This window comes from Hippopotamus amphibius, chromosome 2 (genome assembly GCF_030028045.1).
Source record: "Hippopotamus amphibius kiboko isolate mHipAmp2 chromosome 2, mHipAmp2.hap2, whole genome shotgun sequence".
NCBI lineage: Eukaryota > Metazoa > Chordata > Mammalia > Artiodactyla > Hippopotamidae > Hippopotamus > Hippopotamus amphibius.
In genome coordinates, this window is record NC_080187.1 from 187,566,764 (window position 1) to 187,588,212 (window position 21,449).

The 21,449-nt window shown below is 35.8% G+C and overlaps 1 protein-coding gene across 3 annotated transcripts in view; it reads left to right on the plus strand.

Moving 5' to 3' along the window:
• Positions 1–21,449, plus strand: part of GOLM2 (golgi membrane protein 2) — a 114,622-nt gene that overhangs the window by 65,373 nt on the left and 27,800 nt on the right. For 2 of the 3 annotated variants that reach the window (XM_057721979.1, XM_057721980.1), the window contains exons 7-8: positions 8,938–9,036; positions 9,978–10,148. In XM_057721979.1, the coding sequence (XP_057577962.1) occupies positions 8,938–9,036; positions 9,978–10,148 (270 nt within the window). Of the gene's footprint in view, positions 1–8,937; positions 9,037–9,977; positions 10,149–11,341; positions 11,939–21,449 lie in introns of those variants that run through there. The other variant, XM_057721981.1, reaches the window with a different exon arrangement.

Below are 21,449 nucleotides of genomic sequence, written 5' to 3' on the forward strand. Positions count from 1 at the left end.
TTTTCATTTCAGATGCATTTTCAGCTCTAGAGTTTCCATTTGGTTCTTGTTTTAGCTTCCACTTATCTATTGGATATCCCTGTCTTTCACTTTAAATGTGTGTGTGTGTGTGTGTGTGTGTGTGTGTGCGCGTGCACGCGTGCCTGCAGAACAGTTGTTTACTAGTCCTTGTCTGTTAATTTCAACAAGTGGATCATTTTTTAGTCTGTTTCTGCCAGTTGCTTTTTTTCTTGATTATGGGTGGTATTCCGTATTTCTGTAAATGTTTAGCAATTTTATCATGTACTGTATGAATGGTACACTAAGGAAATATGGATTTTGTTGTCTTCTTTTAAAGGGTGTTGAAGTTTGTTCTTGCATACAGTTAAGTTACTGATGGATCGTCTTGATTCTGTTAGGCTTGGTTTTATGCTTTGTGTGGGCAGGTCAGTGTTGCATTTGTTCTTAGTCTGAGGATATGGCCCTTAACTCTAAGGTGTGATCCCTACTTTTAAAGTAGGACATTTAGCATTTCATTTGAATGCCCAGGATGCTTAGTGAAGATTCTGTAATGTGGCTGGGCCAGAGATCCAGTTGTCTCCAACTGTTGTTTTTGTTCAGCTGTCGGCCCTGCAGCAGGGCTGTGTGTTAGGCCCCATGGAGTCTCCCTATGTATACGCAGCCCCTAAGGGGAATATACATGCAAATTTCTGCCACACATTTCACCCTACACAGCTCCTTTTCTGTAGTATTCTGTCCTATGAATTCCAGCCACCTCAGCAGCCCAGTCTGCCTCCTCTGCTTACTGAGACTATTCATCTCATGTATATTCCTTCTTTCAAGAATTGGTCTTCTACTGCTGGTTGTCCACTGCCTGAAAACAGTTGCCTTATCTATTTTGTCCATATTAAATATTGTTTATGATGTGAGAGAGGGTAAGTCCAATACTGGTTATTCTGTCATGGCTAGCAGTGGAAGTCCATCTTATTCTTTTTAAATTATATAAATGGATTTTTAAGTGTGAAGGAATTTCTGTTCACAGAGCAGGTCTTAGGAGCCATATGAGAACTTCATTTTAATAGTCTCTACAGGCATGTACCTATATTTCTTAGAGGACTGAGATGGCCCCACTGGCCAATATCTGAGCAGTTACAAGCATGTTATATTTGTTCATGTACACAGAACAAAATAACCTAAGAATGTTACATCATTGTTTTGTATTTAATGTTCATACTTCAGAATAATTACTATTTTAATGGGTAATTACTGATCAGAGTTTCATGACATTCCAAAAACATTACTATAAAAGTCAGACACTGTAAAACTCCTAGAGGAAAACATAGGCAGAACACTCTATGACAAAAAGCAAAATCCTTTTTGACCCACCTCCTAGAATAATGGAAATAAAATCAAGAATAAACAAATGGGACCTAATGAAACTTAAAAGCTTTTACACAGCAAAAGAAACCATAAACAAGACAAGAAGACAACCCTCAGAATGGGAGAAAATATTTGCCTATGGAGCAACTGACCAAGGATTAATCTCCAAAATATACAAGCAGCTCATGCTGCTCAATATCAGAAAAGCAAACAACCCAATCCAAAAATGTGCAGAAGACCTAAATAGACATTTCTCCAAAGAAGAAATGCAGGTGGCTAACAAACACATGAAAAAATGCTGAACATCACTAATCATTAGAGAAGTGCAAGTCAAAGCCACAATGAGATATCACCTCACACTGGTCAGAATGGCCATCATCACAAAATCTAGAACCAATAAATGTTGGAGAGGGTGTGGAGAAAAGGGAACTCTCTAAAAAAAAAAGAGAGAGAGAGAGAGAAAAGGGAACTCTCCTGCACTGTTGGTGGGAATGTAAGTTGGTACAGCCACTATGGAAAACAGTATGCAGGTTCCTTAAAAAACTAAAAATACAACTATCATATGACCCAGCAATCCCACTACTGGGCATATACCCTGAGAAAACCATAATCAAAAAAGATACATGTACCCCAGTGTTCATTGAAGCACTGTTTACAGTAGTCAGGACATGGAAGCAACCTAAATGCCCATCAGCAGATGAATGGATAAAGAAGATGTGGCACATATGTACAATGGAATATTACTCAGCCATAAAAAAGAATGAAATTGAATTATTTGTAGTGAGGTGGATAGATCTAGAGTCTGTCATACAGAGTGAGTAAGCCAGAAAGAGAAAAACAAATACCATATGCTAATGCATATGTATGGAATCTAAAAAAAATGGTACTGATAAACCCAGTGACAGGGCAAGAATAAGGATGCAGATGTAGAGAACAGACTTGAGAACACGGGCTGGCGGGGTCAAAGGGGAAGCTGGGATGAAGTGAGAGAGTAGCATAGACATATATACACTTCCAAATGTAAATAGGTAGATAGTGGGAAGCTGCTGCCTAACACAGGGAGATCAGCTCGATAATGGGTCATGACTTAGAGGGCTGAGATAGGGAGGGTGGGAGGAAGTCGTAGGAGGAAGGGGATATGGGGATATATGTATAAATACAGCTAATTCACTTTCTTGTACAGCAGAAACTGGAACAACAGTGTAAAGCAATTATGCTCCAATAAAGAGCTTAAAAAAATTACTATAAGTAAACATTCATCAGGACTTCTAAGTGTGAGCAAACAATGTAATCAGGAGGCTCAATAAATTGATTAGGGCTGGTAGTTTTACATTTAATTGTTTTTGTTTCCTCAGCCTGAATCTTGAATTCTTTTTTCATTTTAATGATAAATACTTAACTTTGACGACTCTAAATACTTAGTACATGCTGAACACCTACTATTTTCTAGGCGTCTATGGTAATCTATTAACAAATATTCTTACTTATTCCCCACATTGATCGTGCAGGACAAATGGCATCCCTGTTTTTCAGATGAAGACTGAGGCTTAAAGAAATTAGGCACTACAGTCGTATAGTTAATAAATTACAGAGCCATGATTCGAGCCCTGGTCTAACTCCAAAGCCCATGCTTTTTATTCTTTTATTCTCTTAGCTGTGCGACAGAACCACTTTTGGAGCTTTTAATAAATACAGATACCTAGGTACCATCCCCATATTCAGTATGTCTGGGGTGGTATCTGTAAAACTGAAGTGTTGCCAGATTTGAGCACCATTGTTTACTAGTGCCATATTCCTTCTCCCTAGTCACAGGCACTGGATTGTGAAGCCCTATAAGACAGGAAACTAGGAATGTGAACATTTTAAAGATTGTAGCTATCATTGGAATAAGAAAATGAGAATGAAAGGCAAGGCCAGTTCTTTTTTGGCTCTCAGGATAGAGGCTGCAACTGAGGGCTAATAGAGAAGTCGAGGGGGATTAACCCTAAACTTCCTATTACCTTTTGTAAGCATATCAGCCAGGTTCTCCAGAAATGGCTACTTTGAATTTTTAAGTCAAGTGAGAGGTATGTCTCATCTCTGCTGTCATGAGTTTCAGCTCCTCATCTGTGAGAGAGTATATCTATCTCAGATTTGAGAGTGACAGGAGGTTAGTTCCTGGTTCATACTAAGTATTCAGAAAGTGGGAGCTACTATTATTATAATTAGTTCTATTATTGCTTCATTTGGAATTACCATTTTAGTCCAGCCCTCAGCCTCCCAACTACCTATCCTAACATTTTTCATTGTTTGTTGTCTCTAATGTGGCTCCTTCTTCTCCTCTCTGACTTCATTTTTGTGCTTCCCCCTCACTGCTTTTGCATTTCCTCAGATATGCTGTGCATGCTCCTGTCTCAAGGCTTTCGTTTGTACTTACTGGTCTCCACCTGAATATTCTTCCTCTGTGTTTCATTCACACGTCTGCTCAGATATGTCTTCTTCAGAAATGTGTTTCCTGACCAACTAAAATAGAATGTCCCACTACTCTCTATCACACGTCCCTGTTTTACTTTATGCGTAACATTTTCATGCTAACATTATATATTATATTATATTATATTATATTATATTATATTATATTATATTATTATATTCTATACATACTTTTTATATTATATTCTATACATACTTTTTAATTTACTTGTTGTTATATAACTTGGTCTGTTTTGTCCACCATTGGATCTCCAGCTTTTTAGAACAGTGCTTAGGATATAGTAGACACTTAATAAGTATTGTTGACAGATTGAATTTCCAAATTGATAGCTCTGCTTTATAAAGAATACAAAACCCAGTATCATAGTGGCAGGATAAAAGCTATGTGCTCTAGTGGCTTTGTATCCTGTATTTTGTCTTTATGGTAAACAGCTTTTACCAGTTTATCTTTGGTAATTTTCCTTAATAATGGCTTTATCAGTGATATATATTTTAGCATTAGTTATTAATGATATTATCTGATAACAGATGCTATTCTCTTTTGACTTGTGTTTTCCCCTGGCTCTCAGTGGTCCTCAATGGAGAGGACCTGGGTAAAATATATCATAATATATTCGTAACTTTAATATCGTACATAATTGTTTGCATCCTTTTTGGTGTCTAATTTTTTCCCCAGACTTCGTTTGTCTTTGAGCTCACATTTATTTAGTTTCTCTTAATTTAAGAAGTACACATAGTTATTGACATAGTGTTTAGTACTTAGCTGAGAATTTACTCTGTCATGTAGTTACAATAATGCTCACCATAAAATTATTTATAATGATAAATTGAAAACCATATAAATGTTATAGGTAAGCTTATTAGTTCACTAAATGTGTTCTATCCCTAAAATGTGATATGTAGTCATTGAAAAGGATAATGTTGAGCTGTTTTTATTAACATATACATATATCTATGTTTTTTTGTTTTTGTTCTTTTTTTTTTGGCTGCACCACGCAGCTTGTGGGATGGTTCCCCAACCAGATTGAACCCGGGCCCCTGGCAATGAAAGCGCAGAGTCCTAACCACTGAGTTGCCAGGGAATTCCCAATGTATCTATGATTTTTTTTTAATGAAAAAAGCAGGTTACAAGTAAATAAGTACAATATAATCTCTTTTTTGTGGATGAAAAATTAGATACTTGTATGTGTATAGAAAAAAAGGCTGAAGAACCCAATACAAAATTGGAGAGCAAGATTAGCAATCTTAGTTTGTGTCCAAGTCTACTAGTAATATTCTATCTCTTCATTTGTTTTGGTACCACTAACTATACCTATTAATTCTGGCTCCTGGGAAAGCCTCTGTCTTATCCAGGATATAAAATCCAGGATATCTTATCCAGGATATCCCTTAATTCAACAAAACAAGGCTGGAGTTTTTTTTTTAAGGAACTTTTCTAGGAAAGTAAACAAAAAAGTCAAAGTAAAAGCATAGAAACCAAAGTATTTACAGTACACATGTGACTTTTTTTTCCTAAATAGTAAAAGTCTATCCACCAACTAGCTTTGCTCTTGCAGTTTATGGTGCTCTAAAGTCCTTGTAGCAGTTCTTTACCCAGATCTTTCTAGCCAGACCTATTAAGTTGGAAGTTCTGATTCAGTACTACCATTTAGGAATATTGTAGAAGAAAATGGGATGGCATAGAAAAATATGTATAAAATATTAAATAAAAATCAGATTATAAAATAGTGTATATGATAGTATCCTAATTTTGTTTAAGGTATATGGTGTAATGTACAGAAAAAAAACAAGCAAAACAGATAATCTTGAAGTGGTTATCTTTAAGTGGTGGAATTACAGCTCACTTTGAATTTCTTTCTGCTTCTCTATTTTCTAACTTTATATAGAAATGTAGTGATTCATTACAAACTTATAAGGCTCCATATTACTACAGTTGTGTCCTCAGGTTCCTCCTTGGTGTATTCAGCCAGCCATGGATTGTATACTGTGTTTACACTTCGTGGTTGTTTGAATCCTCAGATATAGAACCATGGATAAGGAGGACTGACTAAGATGTGGGGGTGGGGGTGTCCTGGAACCAGTCCCCCACAGATGCCGAGGCTTGACTGTACAGTTTCTACTAAACACACACCGTATTTATTATGCTTAGCTTTTTTTTTTTTTTTTTTAAACTGAGGCCCAGAACTGGCTTCCCTTCTAGCCAGTTATTAAAGACTCAGTTGTTGTGGTTGTTTTTTAATTTATTTATTTGTTGGCTGAGTTGAGTCTTCATTGCTGCACACAGTCTTTCTCTAGTTGCTGCAAGTAGGGGGGCTACTCTTCATTACAGTGCACAGGCTTCTCATTGTGGTGGCTTCTCTTGTTGTGGAGCATGGGCTCTCGGTGCGAGGATACAGGCTCTAGAGCACAGGCTCAGTAGTTGTGGCACACGGGCTTAGTTGCTCCTTGGCATATGGAATCTTCCTGGACCAGGGCTTGAACCTGTGTCCCCTGCATTGCCAGGCAGATTCTTAACCACTGTGCCACGAGGGAAATCCATGCTTAGCTTTTCTTGCACTTTACAGATCATGTTTTTTGCAAATTGAAGGTTTGTGGAAACCCTGTGTCAAGCAAATCTGTTGTTGCCATTTTCCCAACAGCATTTGCTCATTTCATGTCTCTGTGTCATATTTTGATAATTCTTGCAATATTTCAAACCCTCTACCAGCAAAAAGATTACAGCTTGCTAAAGGCACAGGTAATGTTTAGTGTTTTGTAGCAATAAAGTATTTTTTTTATTTTTTTTAATAAAGTATTTTTAAATTAAGGTATGTATGTTGTTTTTTTAGACATAATACTACTATACACTTAATAGATTACTGTATAGTGTAAACATAGCTTTTAAAAATTTTTAATATTTTACTTATTTATTTTTGGCTGTGTCGGGTTTTAATTGCGGCACCTGGGCTTCTCTCTAGTTGTGGCCTAGGGGCTGCAGAGTGCATGGGCTCTGTAGTTTGTGGCACACGGGCTCTCTAGCTGAGGCATGCAGGCTCAGTAGTTGCAGCTCACGGGCTTAGTTGCCCCACGGCATGTAGGATCTTAGTTGCCCGACCAGGTATTGAACCCATGTCCCCTGCATTGGAAGGCGGATTCTTAACCACTGGACCACCAGGGAAGTCCCATAAACATAACTTTTATATGCACTGGGAAACAAAAAAATGCATGTGACTCGCTTTATTGCAATATTCACTTTATTGCAGTGGTCTGAAACTGAACCTGCAATATCAAAAAGTGTGGCTGTATATCAGTTCTAAACTCTTCTGGATGTTTTATAAATACTCTTTTTCTGCTTTTGTTTTGTTTTGTTTTTTTGGCTGCACCGCATAGCATGTGGGATCTTAGTTGTCCAACGAGGGATTGAAACCATATATAAAGGCTCTTTTTAATCCAGCTTTTTATCTATCTGAATTTTCATAGTTTTGCCTCTAAGTAGTCACCTTGTTCTTGGACAGGAGGCATTATTAAATAAACCTAAGAACATGTATAATCCCTTCTTGTTTAGTATTGAAAGTACCCTCTCTTGTCTTTTGGTTTATATAGTACTAGAGCCAGCACAGGCCAAACGGTGATCAACAAATTTGTAGATTGTAACTGACTTCTCTTTCCAATATATCTACCAGATGCATGGTGTCCTCAGAGTCTGTTAGCAGATCAAAATTGTATTGTTAAACCTAGCAAAGTTCTGCTCTTTAAAGATGTTAGCTGATTGTTGTTATTTAGCTGTCTTACTTCAGTGGTGGCGTTCGGCATTGCAGCTGGCAATACGAACAAGGAAATGGGAATACAGTGAGATATAGAAAACCTCAACTTTCCATAAATTTGAATGGGTTGCTTTCTTAGAGTGAATTTTAAACTTCTTGGGTCCTTAAGTTTAGAAATCTATATAATAATAAATGTAGTATAGTCACTGAAATGAACTTTGAGGATAATAAAAACAACCCAAGTATACTAGTTAGGATTGACAAGGCTGTTATGTGTTAACAAATAATCCCTAAATTGCAATTGCTTAAAGCAATAAAGTTTCTTTTATTGTTCACATTACAGTCTAATGCAGGTTGGATGACTCTCTTTGCAGCTCTCTTCCAATGCCGCCATCTTCATATGTAGCCTCCTATTTTGTGGCAAAAGGAAAGAGAGATTGTAGGTGATTTACACAGAAGGTTTTATTGGCATACTTGGGAGTGGCACATTCAGTTCCACTTACATTCTCATGGTTAGAACCTAGTTTCATGGCCCATAACTAAGGAAAGCTGATCATCCTTGCTTAGGAAAAATATAATGAAATAGGTTCATAAAGCATCGTGTCTGCCACACCAAAGTTTTAGAAGAATAAAATGTGCCTCTGACCATATCTTATAGATGGTCTCTCTATTTTTTTTTTCCTCTTTATCTGTTTCCCTTCTCTGTAGTTTCCTTCTTGCTTTCTGCCTTTCTATCACATTAAGCTGCGCAGGGTTACAGTGGAGTGAGTGAACAATGATCTCTTTCCCTGTTGCCTTTATTTCTTAAGGGAGAAGAAAGTCCCAACTCTAAGTATGTACATCTTTGCTAGTAAAGCCTTTTGTACAAAACTTAAAAATTTCCTCTTCAAAAATAAAATCTCTACTTGTTGCATCAATCATATTTAGTTTTTATTTAAAATCTGAACAACTTAGCGTAGCATATTCTCATAGCTTTGCCAAATCTATAAATGTTGATTTTTATTTATACTGTTTATATAAAAAGCACTCACTGTATCTGAAGAGATTCATTTATTTATTAATTCATCAAATTTTAGTTGAGCTCCCATTATATGCCAGGCACTATTCTAGGTATTGGGGATATAGTGGTGAACAAAACAGAGTTCCTATTTTGTATTCTGGTCAGATCTATTGAGCACCAAAATCTGTGATGGATGGTGCAATGTATCAATTAGTAACCATAAATTAATTCGTTAATATCCCAACTATAAAGATTACAAAAGTAGAATAAACAGGATTAGTGCAGTGTAAATAGATTCATGGTGTTTGGTTTTTAGAAACCATAATATCACTGGGAATAATATGGATATGTTTTTTCTTTTAGCTTTGAAGAAACCCCCTGTTTCCTTTTCTCAATATGAAAGTCATCAGGTAATCTCCCATCTTCCAACTGGACAACCTCTGTCCCCAAATATGGCTGCAGGTATGAAGTTGTATTCTCAAAATTTCATTTGAAAATCAATTTACTGGTCACGTATTGTTATATAGTGAATAAAACATGTCATTTAGCAGCACAGTGAAGTATCATTCATTCTTCTAGTTAATCTCGTGTGTTATCAAATGACTGATAAAAGCTCAGGGAGAAATCATTACAAAATGAACTTTGTCTAATGAACTATTAAGAACAGAAGAATTATTTGTTCTGCCACTCTGGACTACATTCCCTTTCATCACTACCAGTGTATATGTATATACCTCCTTCAAATTGTGTTCAAGTTTATCTCACGGAGACCTTCCATAAATTAAGAGATCTGCCTATATTAAACTCCCTACTCTGTACTTATCTGTTTGTTTTCTGCTGAATACCTACTCAATTTTACAGAAACGTTTCCCTAAAATGAGAACTGATATGATTAAAATTAATTGTAGTAAAGATCTAAATCAAGGCTTTGATGAGTTAAAAAGGAAAGTGGGGGAAAGAGAAGCTATATCCAGGAGATACTAATAAGGAAGATTCAAAAGTTAATAGTTGTGTCACTGTATAGATGAAAATAACTTCAAGGTTAGAAATTCTAAAAGCCTTATTGGATTTTGGAGATTTCTGACAGCAATATAGAATTTGGAGGGAAGAAAAGATTCAGGTATCATTGCCATGTTAATCTTTGGATTTCTACTATGATGTGTATCTCATTGGTGAATAGGTTTATAATCAGTGCTAAAGATACCCACCTGGAAATGATTAGTAACCTTCACACAACTAAGATCACATTGGATATAAGGCTTGATTAAAGAAATAAAATAAAGCTTTAAAAAAAAGCTACCTGACTACCCAATATCAGATAACAGTATCTTACCTTTTCTCAGGTAGGTCTTATGAAATTCTTCTGCAAAATATAACTTTAATTTGATGTTTTTATGCCATAGATTCTCATGTAAACCACAATGGAAATCCCAGAACTTCAAAACAGAACCCTTCCAATCCTCTTCAGCATTTAATTCCAGGCCCTGACTTGGAGAGTGAACCCAAAATTCAAGCAGATATTCTAAAGCAGGCCACCAAGGATCGAGCTGGTGATTTCCATAAACTGAAGCAAAGTAAGAATCAATTGATGAATATTATGCTGAAAAAGTTTCTTTAAATATAATATATTTATTTATAAGCCTCAATTAAGGTCTTCATTATTATAATCTCTAACCAATGAGTGTATAGTAAAGTTATATACATATAAAGAGAAAGTATGATGGTGGTAAAATTTAAAAGAAATGTAAGTTTTGAATGGATAAGATATTTTCAAGAACACTTTCAAAAGCTTCTCTTGTTCTCCAGTGTTAAAAAATAAATTTCAGGTGAGTTGATTTTAAAAAATGCTATTAGTTCTTATTAATATAAAAATTTTTGAGAAGTGAGAAAAGATATATTTTGTTAAGCTAATATATGAAAACTTTGATTAGAAGGGAGGGAAGATAAAGAATTCTGAAAAATGAGTTCTGGAAGAAATAAAGACTGCCATGGTAGAAAGCTCAGTGCTGTTTCCTTTTCCATTCCCCCCAATTGCAATTTGCTTCATTTAGGTGTTAGAAGTGAAAGAAATTGAACAAATTCATAGTACTGTGTAATAAAGTTTGACTGCTTAATTGTTTCAGAGGTATTGATTATGATAAATGGACAATGTCTTAATCTGCATAATTGTTCAATTGGTAGATTTTCAAGATGTATAAGAAAAAATTCTGGTGGTAGAATTGAGGACAGGACAGTGTCTCTTAGGTCACCTCTCTTAAACTGTACTTTTCACTGCTTCTGCTTTTTAAGGCTTCTTCCCTTCAACTTATGAATAGACAGAATGTCTGAAAGCTCCAGTTTCTTTTATTTACTTTTAATGATGGTTTCTATAGCAACAACTCTTCAGAGCAGTGTTTAGGCATTTACTTGTAAACAGGTTGTTTGTATGGTGAGAACTGCACAGTGTTACATTTTTGGTCTTATGATAAATTATTCATATTTCTGCATCTATATGAATATATAGTTTGTGTACATTTAATTGACTTTCCTTCCTTGATATTTTAAAGTATATCCATATATCTTGACTGAAGTATTATATAAAGAATGTTTTTATTTACAAGAATATGGCTAACATTTTAAATACAGGGAAAAAGTATATCCTCCAAATCTTGTTGGGGGATTGGCTTCAAAACTTTCATCTCAACAAAAAGAGGTTTATAGTAAAGTCAGAATCTTACTAAGATAAAATATCTTAATTTGATCAGTTAAGATTTTCTTCTACTTCCAGGGGTCCCCAAACCCTGAGCCTCAGAACAATACCGGTTGGAGGCCTGTTAGGAACCAGGCCGTACAGCAGGAGGTGAGGGTGGGCCACCGAGCAAAGCTTCATCTGCGGCTCCCCATGGCTCCCCATCGCTCTCATTACTGCCTGACCCATTCCCCCCCTACCATCCATGGAAAAGTTGTCTTCTGCAAAACTGGCCCCTGGTGCCAGAAAGGTTGGGGACCGCTGGTTTATTCTATAAAAACTGTTATTGTTGTCTTACCTCTTTCTTTTTTTTAACCAATCTTTGGGTAAAGAATGTGATTGGCAAATGATCACCAGGAAATTATTACTTTCCACAATTTTTTTTTTTTGGCTGCGCAACATGGCATACGGGTTCCTAATTCCCCGAACGGGAGTCAAACCTGTAACCCCTGCAGTGGAAGCACGGAGTCCTAACCACTGGACCACCAAGGAATTACCTACAATTTTTTTTTTAACTTTTAAAAAAATAAATTTGTTTTTAATTTATTGGCTGCATTGGGTCTTCGTTGTTGTGCGCAGGCTTTCTGTAGTTGCGGAGAACGGGGGCTACTCTTCATTGCAATGTGTGGGCTTCTCATTGCGGTGGCTTCTCTTGTTGGGGAGCACGGGCTGTAGGCTCATGGACTTCAGTAGTTGTGGTGCGTGGGCTAAACAGTTGTGGCTCGCAGGCTCTAGAGCGCAGGCTCAGTAGTTATGGCACAGGGGCTTAGTTGCTCCACAGCATGTGGAATCTTCCGAGACCAGGGCTTGAACCCGTGTCCTCTGCATTGGCAAGTGGATTCTTAACTACTGCACCACCAGGGAAGCCCTCTACAATTTATTTTTAAAAGAGCCTATTGAGTTTTAAAATCTTACTCCAAATTCTTTTCAGTGTATATATAGAGTTGAAATCTATGTGAGCACTATTTTGTAATTTACTTTGACATTATTTCTTACACGTGTTTTAATCTATTAAATAGTTATATAGTTGTCATTTAAAAATATACATGTATACATATACACACAGACATGTATATATTCCGTTGTGTTTAAGCAATAATAATAGTTCATTTAGCTCTACTCTTTAATTGATTATTTAAATTATTTTGTATTTTCTTATGTTAGCTGTCATGACTATGAATATCTTTTTTTCAAGTTATCTCCTGCTTCTCCCACTTTGGGTATTCCTTTAAAAGTGTAGTCCCCTAACTGAGTTTACTAGGTCAGAGTACTTGACTAACTTTATAGCTCCTGGTATATATTGTCAGATTGTTCCCTAGAACAGTTTCACAGTGTCACTAGAGATGTTTAAACTTATTTCCCTAAGGTCTGGCCACATTTGCTTTTTAACTCTTTTGTAAGGCATTTAGAATATAATGATTCCTTAAAGGTGTTTTAATAGGCATTTACTTTCTGGTGGCCTGTCCATTTTTATGTGAGGAATTTTACTGTGATTATATCTTGGTATATAACCTGTGCATCACTTTTGACCACTGAGCCTGATAACTTTGGAGACTGATCCTATACCTTTGTGTCAAATCTTTATCAATAATTCAGATGCTAACCTTTGATAAATTACCTTTACTGCAGTTTTCCTCTTCTATTGCCTTTTGTGATATGAGACTTTTTTATAGCATGCAGAAGTTTTTTTAAAAAATTGAAAATAAGTTTAGGACTTCCCTGGTGGCACAGTGGTTTAAGAATCCGCCTGCCAGTGCAGGGGACACAGGTTTGATCCCTGCTCCAGGAAGATCCCACATGCCATGGAGCAACTAAGCCCGTGCACCACAACTACTGAGCCTGCACTCTAGAGCCCATGAGCCACAACTATTGAGCTCTCGTGCCACAACTACTGAAGCCCACGTGCCTAGAGCTTGTGCTCCACAACAAGAGAAGCCACTGCAATGAGAAGCCTATGCACCATTAACGAAGAATAGCCCCCACTTGCTGCAACTAGAGAAAGCCTGCGTGCAGCAACAAAGACCCAGCTCAGCCAATAAATAAATTAATTTTAAAAGAATGTTTAAAATTATGATAAAATACATATAAAAAATTCACCAAAGTGTACAATTCAGTGGTATTTAGTACATTCATAAGTGTGCAATCATTACAACTGTCTAGTTGCAGAAAGTATTCATCACTACAAAAGAAAACCCTGTACCCATTAAGCAGTCACTCCCCATTTTCTCCTACCCACAGTCCTTGGCAATGCCTGACCTGCTTTCTTACTATAAATGCATCTGTCCTGGATATTTCATGTAAATGGAATCATACAATATGTGGCTTTTTGTGTCTGCCTTCTTTTTCTTAGCATACTGTTTTCAAGGTTCAGCCATGTTGTAGCAGGTATCAGTACTTTATTCCTCTTACAGCTGGATAATATTCAATTGTATAAATACATTTTGTTTATCCATTTATCCATAGATGGGTATTTGGATTGTTTCCACTTTTTGGCTACTGTAAATAGTGCTGCTGTGAACATTAATTTTCAAGCTTTTGTTGAACATTTGTTTTCAATTCCTTAAGGATATACCTAGATGTAGAATTGCTGGGTTATATGGTAATTCTGTGTTTAGCTTTATAAGGAACTGCCAAACTATTTTCCACAGCAGCTGCACCATTTTACGGTTCCATCAGCAATGTATGGGAGTTCCAGTTTCTCAACACCCTTGTCAACACTTAATATCAATATTTTCCGTTGTTGTTGTTTTTACTGTTGCCATCCTAGTGCATGTGAAGTGATATCTCATTGTGATTTCATTTGCATTTCCCTAATGACTAGTGACATTGAGCATTTTTTCGTGTACTTGTTGGCCATTTGTATATCCTCTTTAGAGAAATGTCTATTCAAGTCCTTTGCCCATTTTAAAATTGGATTGTTTGCTTTGCTATTGAGCTTTAAGTATTATTTATATATTCTGGATACTAGACCCTCATCAGATGTATGATTTACAAATATTTTTGCCCTTTCTATCATAAGTTTTTAAATTGATGAAGTCCAATTTATTTTTCTTTTGTTGTTCATGATTTCATCGTAATAAGGTCATGTTTCTTCTAAGAACTTTATAGTGTTCGCTCTTTTTTTTAACTTGAGGTATAATTGACTTACAGTATTATATTAGTTTCAGGTATACAACATAATGATTCAGCATTTGTATACATTGCAAAATGGTCACCACAATAATAGTTTTAGCTCCTTTACGTAGGTTTTTGATGTATTTTAAGTTAAAATTTATATGTGGTATGAGGTAAGGATCCAACTATATTCTTCTGTATATGGGTATTCAGTTGTCCCAGCACTATTTGTTGAAGAGACCTTCTTTCTACATTGAACAGTCTTGGCATCCTTGTCGAAAATCTACTGACCACACATCGATGGGTTTATTCTGGATTGTTAATTCTGTTGTATTGAGACCAGATGCCAATAGCACACTGTTTTGATTACTGTCACTTTGTAGCAGGTTTCGAAATTGGGAAGTGTGAATCTTCCAACTTTGCCCTTCTTTACAAGATTGTTTTGACTATTTGGGATCTCTTACAATTCCATGTGAATTTTAGGATCTGTTTGTCTATTTCTACTAAAAATACAGTTGGGATTTTAATAGGAATTGCATTAAATCTGTAGATTGCTTTGGGGAGTGTTGTCATCTAAACAATATTAGGTCTTTCAATCCATAAAGATGGGATGCCTTTCCTTTTATTTAGGGTATCTTTAATTTTTTTCAGCAGCTTTTATAGTTTTTCCAGTGTTTTTTGTAGTACAAGTCTTGTGCCTCCTTGGTTAAATTTATTCCTAAACATTTTCATTTTATTCTTTTTTATGTTATTGTAAATCAAGTTGTTCTCTTAATTTCTTTTTCAGATTATTCATTGCTAGTGTGTAGAAATATGACTGATTTTTTTCCTTGGCTTTTGGTTTTAAAGTTTTTAATGCAAATTTCTAAGAATATGTTAATATTTGGGTTCATCTTAAAGATTTAGAATGATATTTTATTTTCAGTCTTTTAGAAATAATAGGTATGCTTCAGTGTTTTAAAATACACTATAAAAATATACCTGCCATATATATTAATATATATAAACATATATAAAGACAATATTTTGAATATGATTCAAAAATTTTGAGTATTTTATATCAACTACATTTTTTTTCCTTTTACCTTTTCACCTCGCCTCACCCATTTCTCCCATGTCCCCGCCCCCAACCTCTGCCAATCACCAATCTGTTCTCTGTAATTATGAGCTTGATTTTTATTTGTTTGTTTCGCTTTTTTTTTTTTTGGATTCTACATGTAAGAGCGATCATATGGTACTTACTTATTTCACTTGGCATAATGCCATCGAGGTTCAACAATGTTGTTGTAAATGGCAAGATTTCATTCTTTTTTAATGACTAAATAATATTTCATTGTGTATATATACCACACTTTTTTTGTCCATTCATCCACCAGTGGATACTTAGGTTGTTTCCATATCTTGGCTATTGTAAATAATGCTACAGTGAACATGGGGGTGCATATATCTTTTCAAGTTTGTGTTTTCATTTTCTTCAGGTAAATACCCAAAGTGGAATTTCTGGATCATATGATAATTCTATTTTTAACTTTTTGAGGAACCTCCATGCTGTTTCTCATAGTGGTTGCACCAATTTACATTTCTACCAAGAGTGCATAAGGGTTCCCTTTCCTCCACATTTCTCCAATTATGACTGATTTTTGTTTGTTGATCTTGTATCCTGCAACTTAGCTGAATTTAACACAATAGGTTTTTGTTTGTGTGTATTCAAGCATGTCCATCTTGGACCTTATGACAACCTTCATTTCTTTTATAGAAAATCATCTGTCCTTTATCTGGGTATAAATCTACTACTCAATTTCGTTTTTTTTTTTTTTACCACCAGTGGATTGTTTGATCTCTTTGGAATATACAGTGATCCAAATTTAGTTTTCTCTATCTTGATAACTATTTGTCCCAGGATTATTATTTATTTTTCCTTTGTGATATTTATCTTGCACACACATAAATTCACATTAAATTATTTCACTATTTTAATCTATCTCTAGAATTTCTTTTTTTTTTTTCCATTTCTTGTCTTTACCCCTAGCATATGGTACAATTGTGATACCAATTCCTATACGTGTGGGTTTTTCCCATGCCACTCAGCAATTCTCTAACACCAGCTGGGTATTCTGTAGTTTAATTCAGTTCTGACACTATCTACCTGGAGATAGCCTCAGATCTCACAGGTTAAGCCTCAGTCCTCCCCAAGTTCATGTGCCAGGCCAGATTTTGCCTATACTTCTGACTGGCTGGATGAAGACCCAAGGTCCCAATGACCCCCTCCTTGGGTGTGATTAATTTGCTGAAACAGCTCACAGAACTCAAGAGAAACATTTTACTTACTAGATTACCAGCTTATAAAAAATATAACTCATGAGCAGCCATATGGAAGAGATGCATAGGATAAGGTATGGGGAGACAGCACAGAGCTTCCGTGCCTGCTCCAAGCATGCCAGTCTCCCCAAATCTCCATGGGTTTTTATGGAGGCTTCATTACATAGGCATTACTCATTCATTACATTGCTTTATAATAATCTGAACCTACCTTAAAATTTTAAGAAAGCTGGTTTTTTTCTCTGTTCTCACAGAAGAATTTCACTGTTAGTTTATTGAATCCCAAGACTAGTCCTCAAGTGTAGTTTTAATTACAATTTTATTCTTCTTTTAAACCTTATTTTCTCCTTTGGTTTTATCCTTCTCAAAATCATATTTGCCTAAAAATTTCTATATAGTAGAAGAATTATTTAAAATAAACATTTGGGACTCCCTTGGCAATCCAGCAGATAAAACTCTGTGCTTCCACTGCAGGGGACACAGGAGCTAAGATCCTGCATCCCACACAGTGCGACCAAAAAGTAAAAAATAAGAAATAAAATAAATAAAATTAAAAAATAGAATAAAATAAAATAAACATTTAAGGTATATGCAAGGAGCTGTTACTGGAAGGGGGACCCCTTCTAGAGCCCCAGTGGGCTCTTGCCTAACACTTGGAAATGAATTGTCGGAGGAGACATACATACTGACAAAGCAAAAGACTTTATTGGAAAGGGGCGCTCGAGTGGAGAGCAGTGGGGTAAGGGAACTCAGGAGAACTGCTCTGCCACGTGGCTCTCAGTTTCAAGTTTTATGGTAATGGGGTTAGCTTTCTGGGTTGTCCCTGCCCAATCATGTTGCCCGTACCCATATTTGATCCTATTCAGGGCCCTTCCTGATGGTGCACGCATCTCTCAGTCAAGATGGTTTCCAGCAGGAGGGTTTCTGGGAGGTTGGCAGGACATGTTATGGATGGGCATCTTCTCCCTTCTTTTAGTCCTTCCCAGATTCTCCCAGTTAGTTTTTGGTGGCAGCACCATATTCTTTATTGGGACCTCCTGTTGTGAGACTACTCATACAAGCAGTTATTATTATGTCTGGCCAAGGTGGGTAGTTTTGGTCAACGATTTCCTAACAGAACCAACCATTAGAGATAATCTAATGCCCTATTACTCAATACTCTGGATTAGCAGCATCCATGTCACCTGTGATTGTTAAGAAGATTTCAGACCCTAACCTAGATCTTATTTATATTTACATTAAAGTTTGAGACGCCACTCTTATGTGATTTCTTCGTTTTACAGACAAAAAAAATTAGATCCAGAGAGTCTAATTTACTTGAGGCAAATAGTGGAACAACCAGGACTATTATCTAGGTCCCTTATCTTCAGGTTTACTGCTTTTTCACTGTTATCACACTACCTCCTCTATACTTTTGAAGTTTTGGAAAAATTCTTTAATAGTTACTTTTCTTGTTCTATTTCTGGCAGACTCCTAATGATACTTTAAAGGTATGCTCTGCTGGCATTTATTTGATAAAGCCCTTCTCATATCCCTACTGTCTTGACCAAGTCAGTCATTCCCTTCTCACACTATAGTTGACCCTTGAACATCATGAATTTGAACTGCATGGGTCCACTTATATGTGGATTTTTTCTGATAGTAAATACTACAGTACTGCGCACTCTGCAGTTTGTTGAATCTGAGGATGTGGTGCCGTGTATGTGGAGGTCCAGCTTTAAGTTATATGCAGATCTTTGACTGTGTGGAGGGTCCGTGTCCCTAACCCCCATGTTGTTCAAGGGTTAACTGTACTTCAGTCCATTGAACATATTATCATTAGTGTATATGCCACATCTTTCTGTAATTAACTGTTGAAGGGGAGGAAAAAATTTTCCATGACCTTTTTAGGATCCCTGCCTGGGTCTGAAAATTAAACTGAGAAAGATTAACAGGAAAAAAAATACAAATTTATTTAACATAAATTTTACATGACACAAGCTCTTCATAAGGAAAAGAAGACTGAGATAAATGGTTAAACCTGAATGTTTTTATTTAAAAATTTTTTAAACAATAAGTATATATGTGAAGTAATCACTTACTATAGTAGTACAGAAAATTTATCTATTCATTTTACATTATAAAAATAAGATCTGTGCAGAAACCGTTTAGTTTAGAGAAATTGGCCTTATCATTACTGACATCACTGGATATAACTGAGAAGAAATATAAGATGAATAAAAAGTTTTTGGAACATGATATCCAAGAAAGGTTTTACCCTTTGTTTTGTTTTCAGTCAGTGTCGAGGTGGCTGTCCCAGGTCATTGTGCAATAAGCTATTGGTACAGACCAAAACATGATTACGTAAATACTATATGAGTTTACCCACCCTTATACTGAGAATTTCCTCTCTGTTGTCTCCTCTCCTTGGTGAAATAACTTCAAATCCCCTATTTTCAGCATATTCCATAATAATATGTCTAACTATAAAATTATATATTTACATAATATGTATATGTAAAAGTGTATATATACACACAACACTCAATACTCATGCAAATATTAGAGAAAAGTAAGAGTTTCTTTAAAATACATTTTTAAAGGCAGGAGAAAGAGGCAGAAGCAATACAAATATGGGAGAGATATCCATTCAGTTTAAATAAAGGCAGAAGACAGATTACATATTTCATTGAATCTAAAAGACATTGATTTTAAGACCAAGATTTTTGTTTTTTGGGTTTTTTTTGGCTATACCTTGGTTATACTGTGTGGCTTGCAGGATCTTAAGTTTCCCGACCAGGGCTCAAACCCATGCCCCCTGCAATGGAAGTGTGGAGTCTTAACCAGAGGACCACCAGGGAAGTCCCAACACTTAAAGAAAGGGAAAAAATTCCTACCAATTACACTGTGACATGTCATTGATTTGAAGATGTATCCTGATGTTAGCAGTATTAAATGTGAAAAAGTCCCTTAGAGTTAGTGAAATGTATGTGTAATATTTTTTGTCTTTCTTCTATTTTGAGTGATATCTTCTTTATTAAATATCCATTTTCAAGATTAATATTTTAGATTAATATTAAGGTAAGTTTTACCTCCAAGCAACTGAAATGGTAAATGAGAATGTTGATATGCTGCAAAAGTTTCCTTTTGTCATAAATTTTCTCTGTAAGTCTAAAATGTGTTTAGTGACCCGTTTATGAAGAAAAGGTTTCCTTTGCCAATAAACAAGTTATAGATTTGATATAAATGAGTGTTCATTATTCATGTCTGGAACTTCATGGGCTCAGCCCTCTGAGTTAATAATTAATGCAGAATTAGGAACATATTTGCCTACTTTTTGTTTAATTTTTATTGGAGTATAGTGGCTTTACAATGTTGTGTTAGTTTCTATTGTACAGCAAAGTGAATCAGCTATTATACATATACATATATCCCCTCTTTTTTGGATTTCCTTCTCATTTAGGTCACCACAGAGAACTGAGTAGAGTTCCCTATGCTATACAGTAGGTTCTCATTAGTTATTTTATACATAGTATCAATAGTGTATATAAATCAATCCCAATCTCCCAATTCCTCCCATCCCCACCCCCCCTTTTTCCTTTGGTATCCATACATTTATTCTCTACATTTGTGTCTTTATTTCTGCTTTGCAAATAAGATCATCTATACCATTTTTCTAGATTCCACATATATGCATTAATATACGATATTTGTTTTTCTCTTTCTGACTTACTTCATTCTGTATGGCAGTCTTTAGGTCCATCCATGTCACTACAAATGACCCAATTTTGTTCCTTTTTATGGCTGAGTAATATTCCATTTCCCCCTCCAATTTAGAATCCTTCAACAAATTTGTTATTCAGTCTTCAAAAGAAATGTATTTATCTTGCTTAAATTAATGGAAGTCTTAGGCAGCTGAATATTCCTTCCAAATTCTTAGTTTTTTTAAAATAGCTGTTACATAATTAAATAGTGCAATCTGGTATCTCACTATATAGTACAGACAGATTTTAGCCCCAACTGTTCCTTTTCCAGTCAATGTGTTGAATGTTTAGCAAGGCTTGTTCAGATTCTTCTTGATATTCTTCTGTCTTGGATATAAAGATATTCCTTTACTACAGGTATAGGGAGGGCACCACTCACATTAGGGTTTTATGACCTGCTTCAGGGGAAGGTCAGAAAGTGCTTTCCGCACATGCCATTTCTCACATTGCTTCAGCTTGAAATATTTAATATTTCAAGGTGCTGTATTTTCGGGTTGCATGTCCTGAAACCTGTCATTCCTGTCTGAAACTTCCATATGAAGTTTCACAGTCCAGAAACTGAGTTGTTAGATTGCTTCATAACCCATTGAACTAGTTTCAGTCCTGGGTATTTCAAGGGAAACATAAGAAAAACAAAGGTTAATGTAAACTCAGTTTTTTACTCCAGAAGGCAGTCAATAAAGATTTTCTAGATGTTGGACTTCAAGCATCTTCAGATGGAATGAGGACAGGCATTGACAGTATGACAGTTTTTCCTTGAAAATCTGGTGATGTCATCAGGTGATGTGTTGAACCTTCTAAGTGGCCTAAATGGCAACATGCACAAAGATTGTCCATACATGAACTGCTGTGGTGATTTCTCTGAAGTTTATATCAAACTGTCCATCTTCAACTTGCATGGCTTTGGGAAAAGGACAGTTTTAAGTTTTAAGTGACTCAAAGTTAGAAACCTGTGAGAAAAATTGGAAACT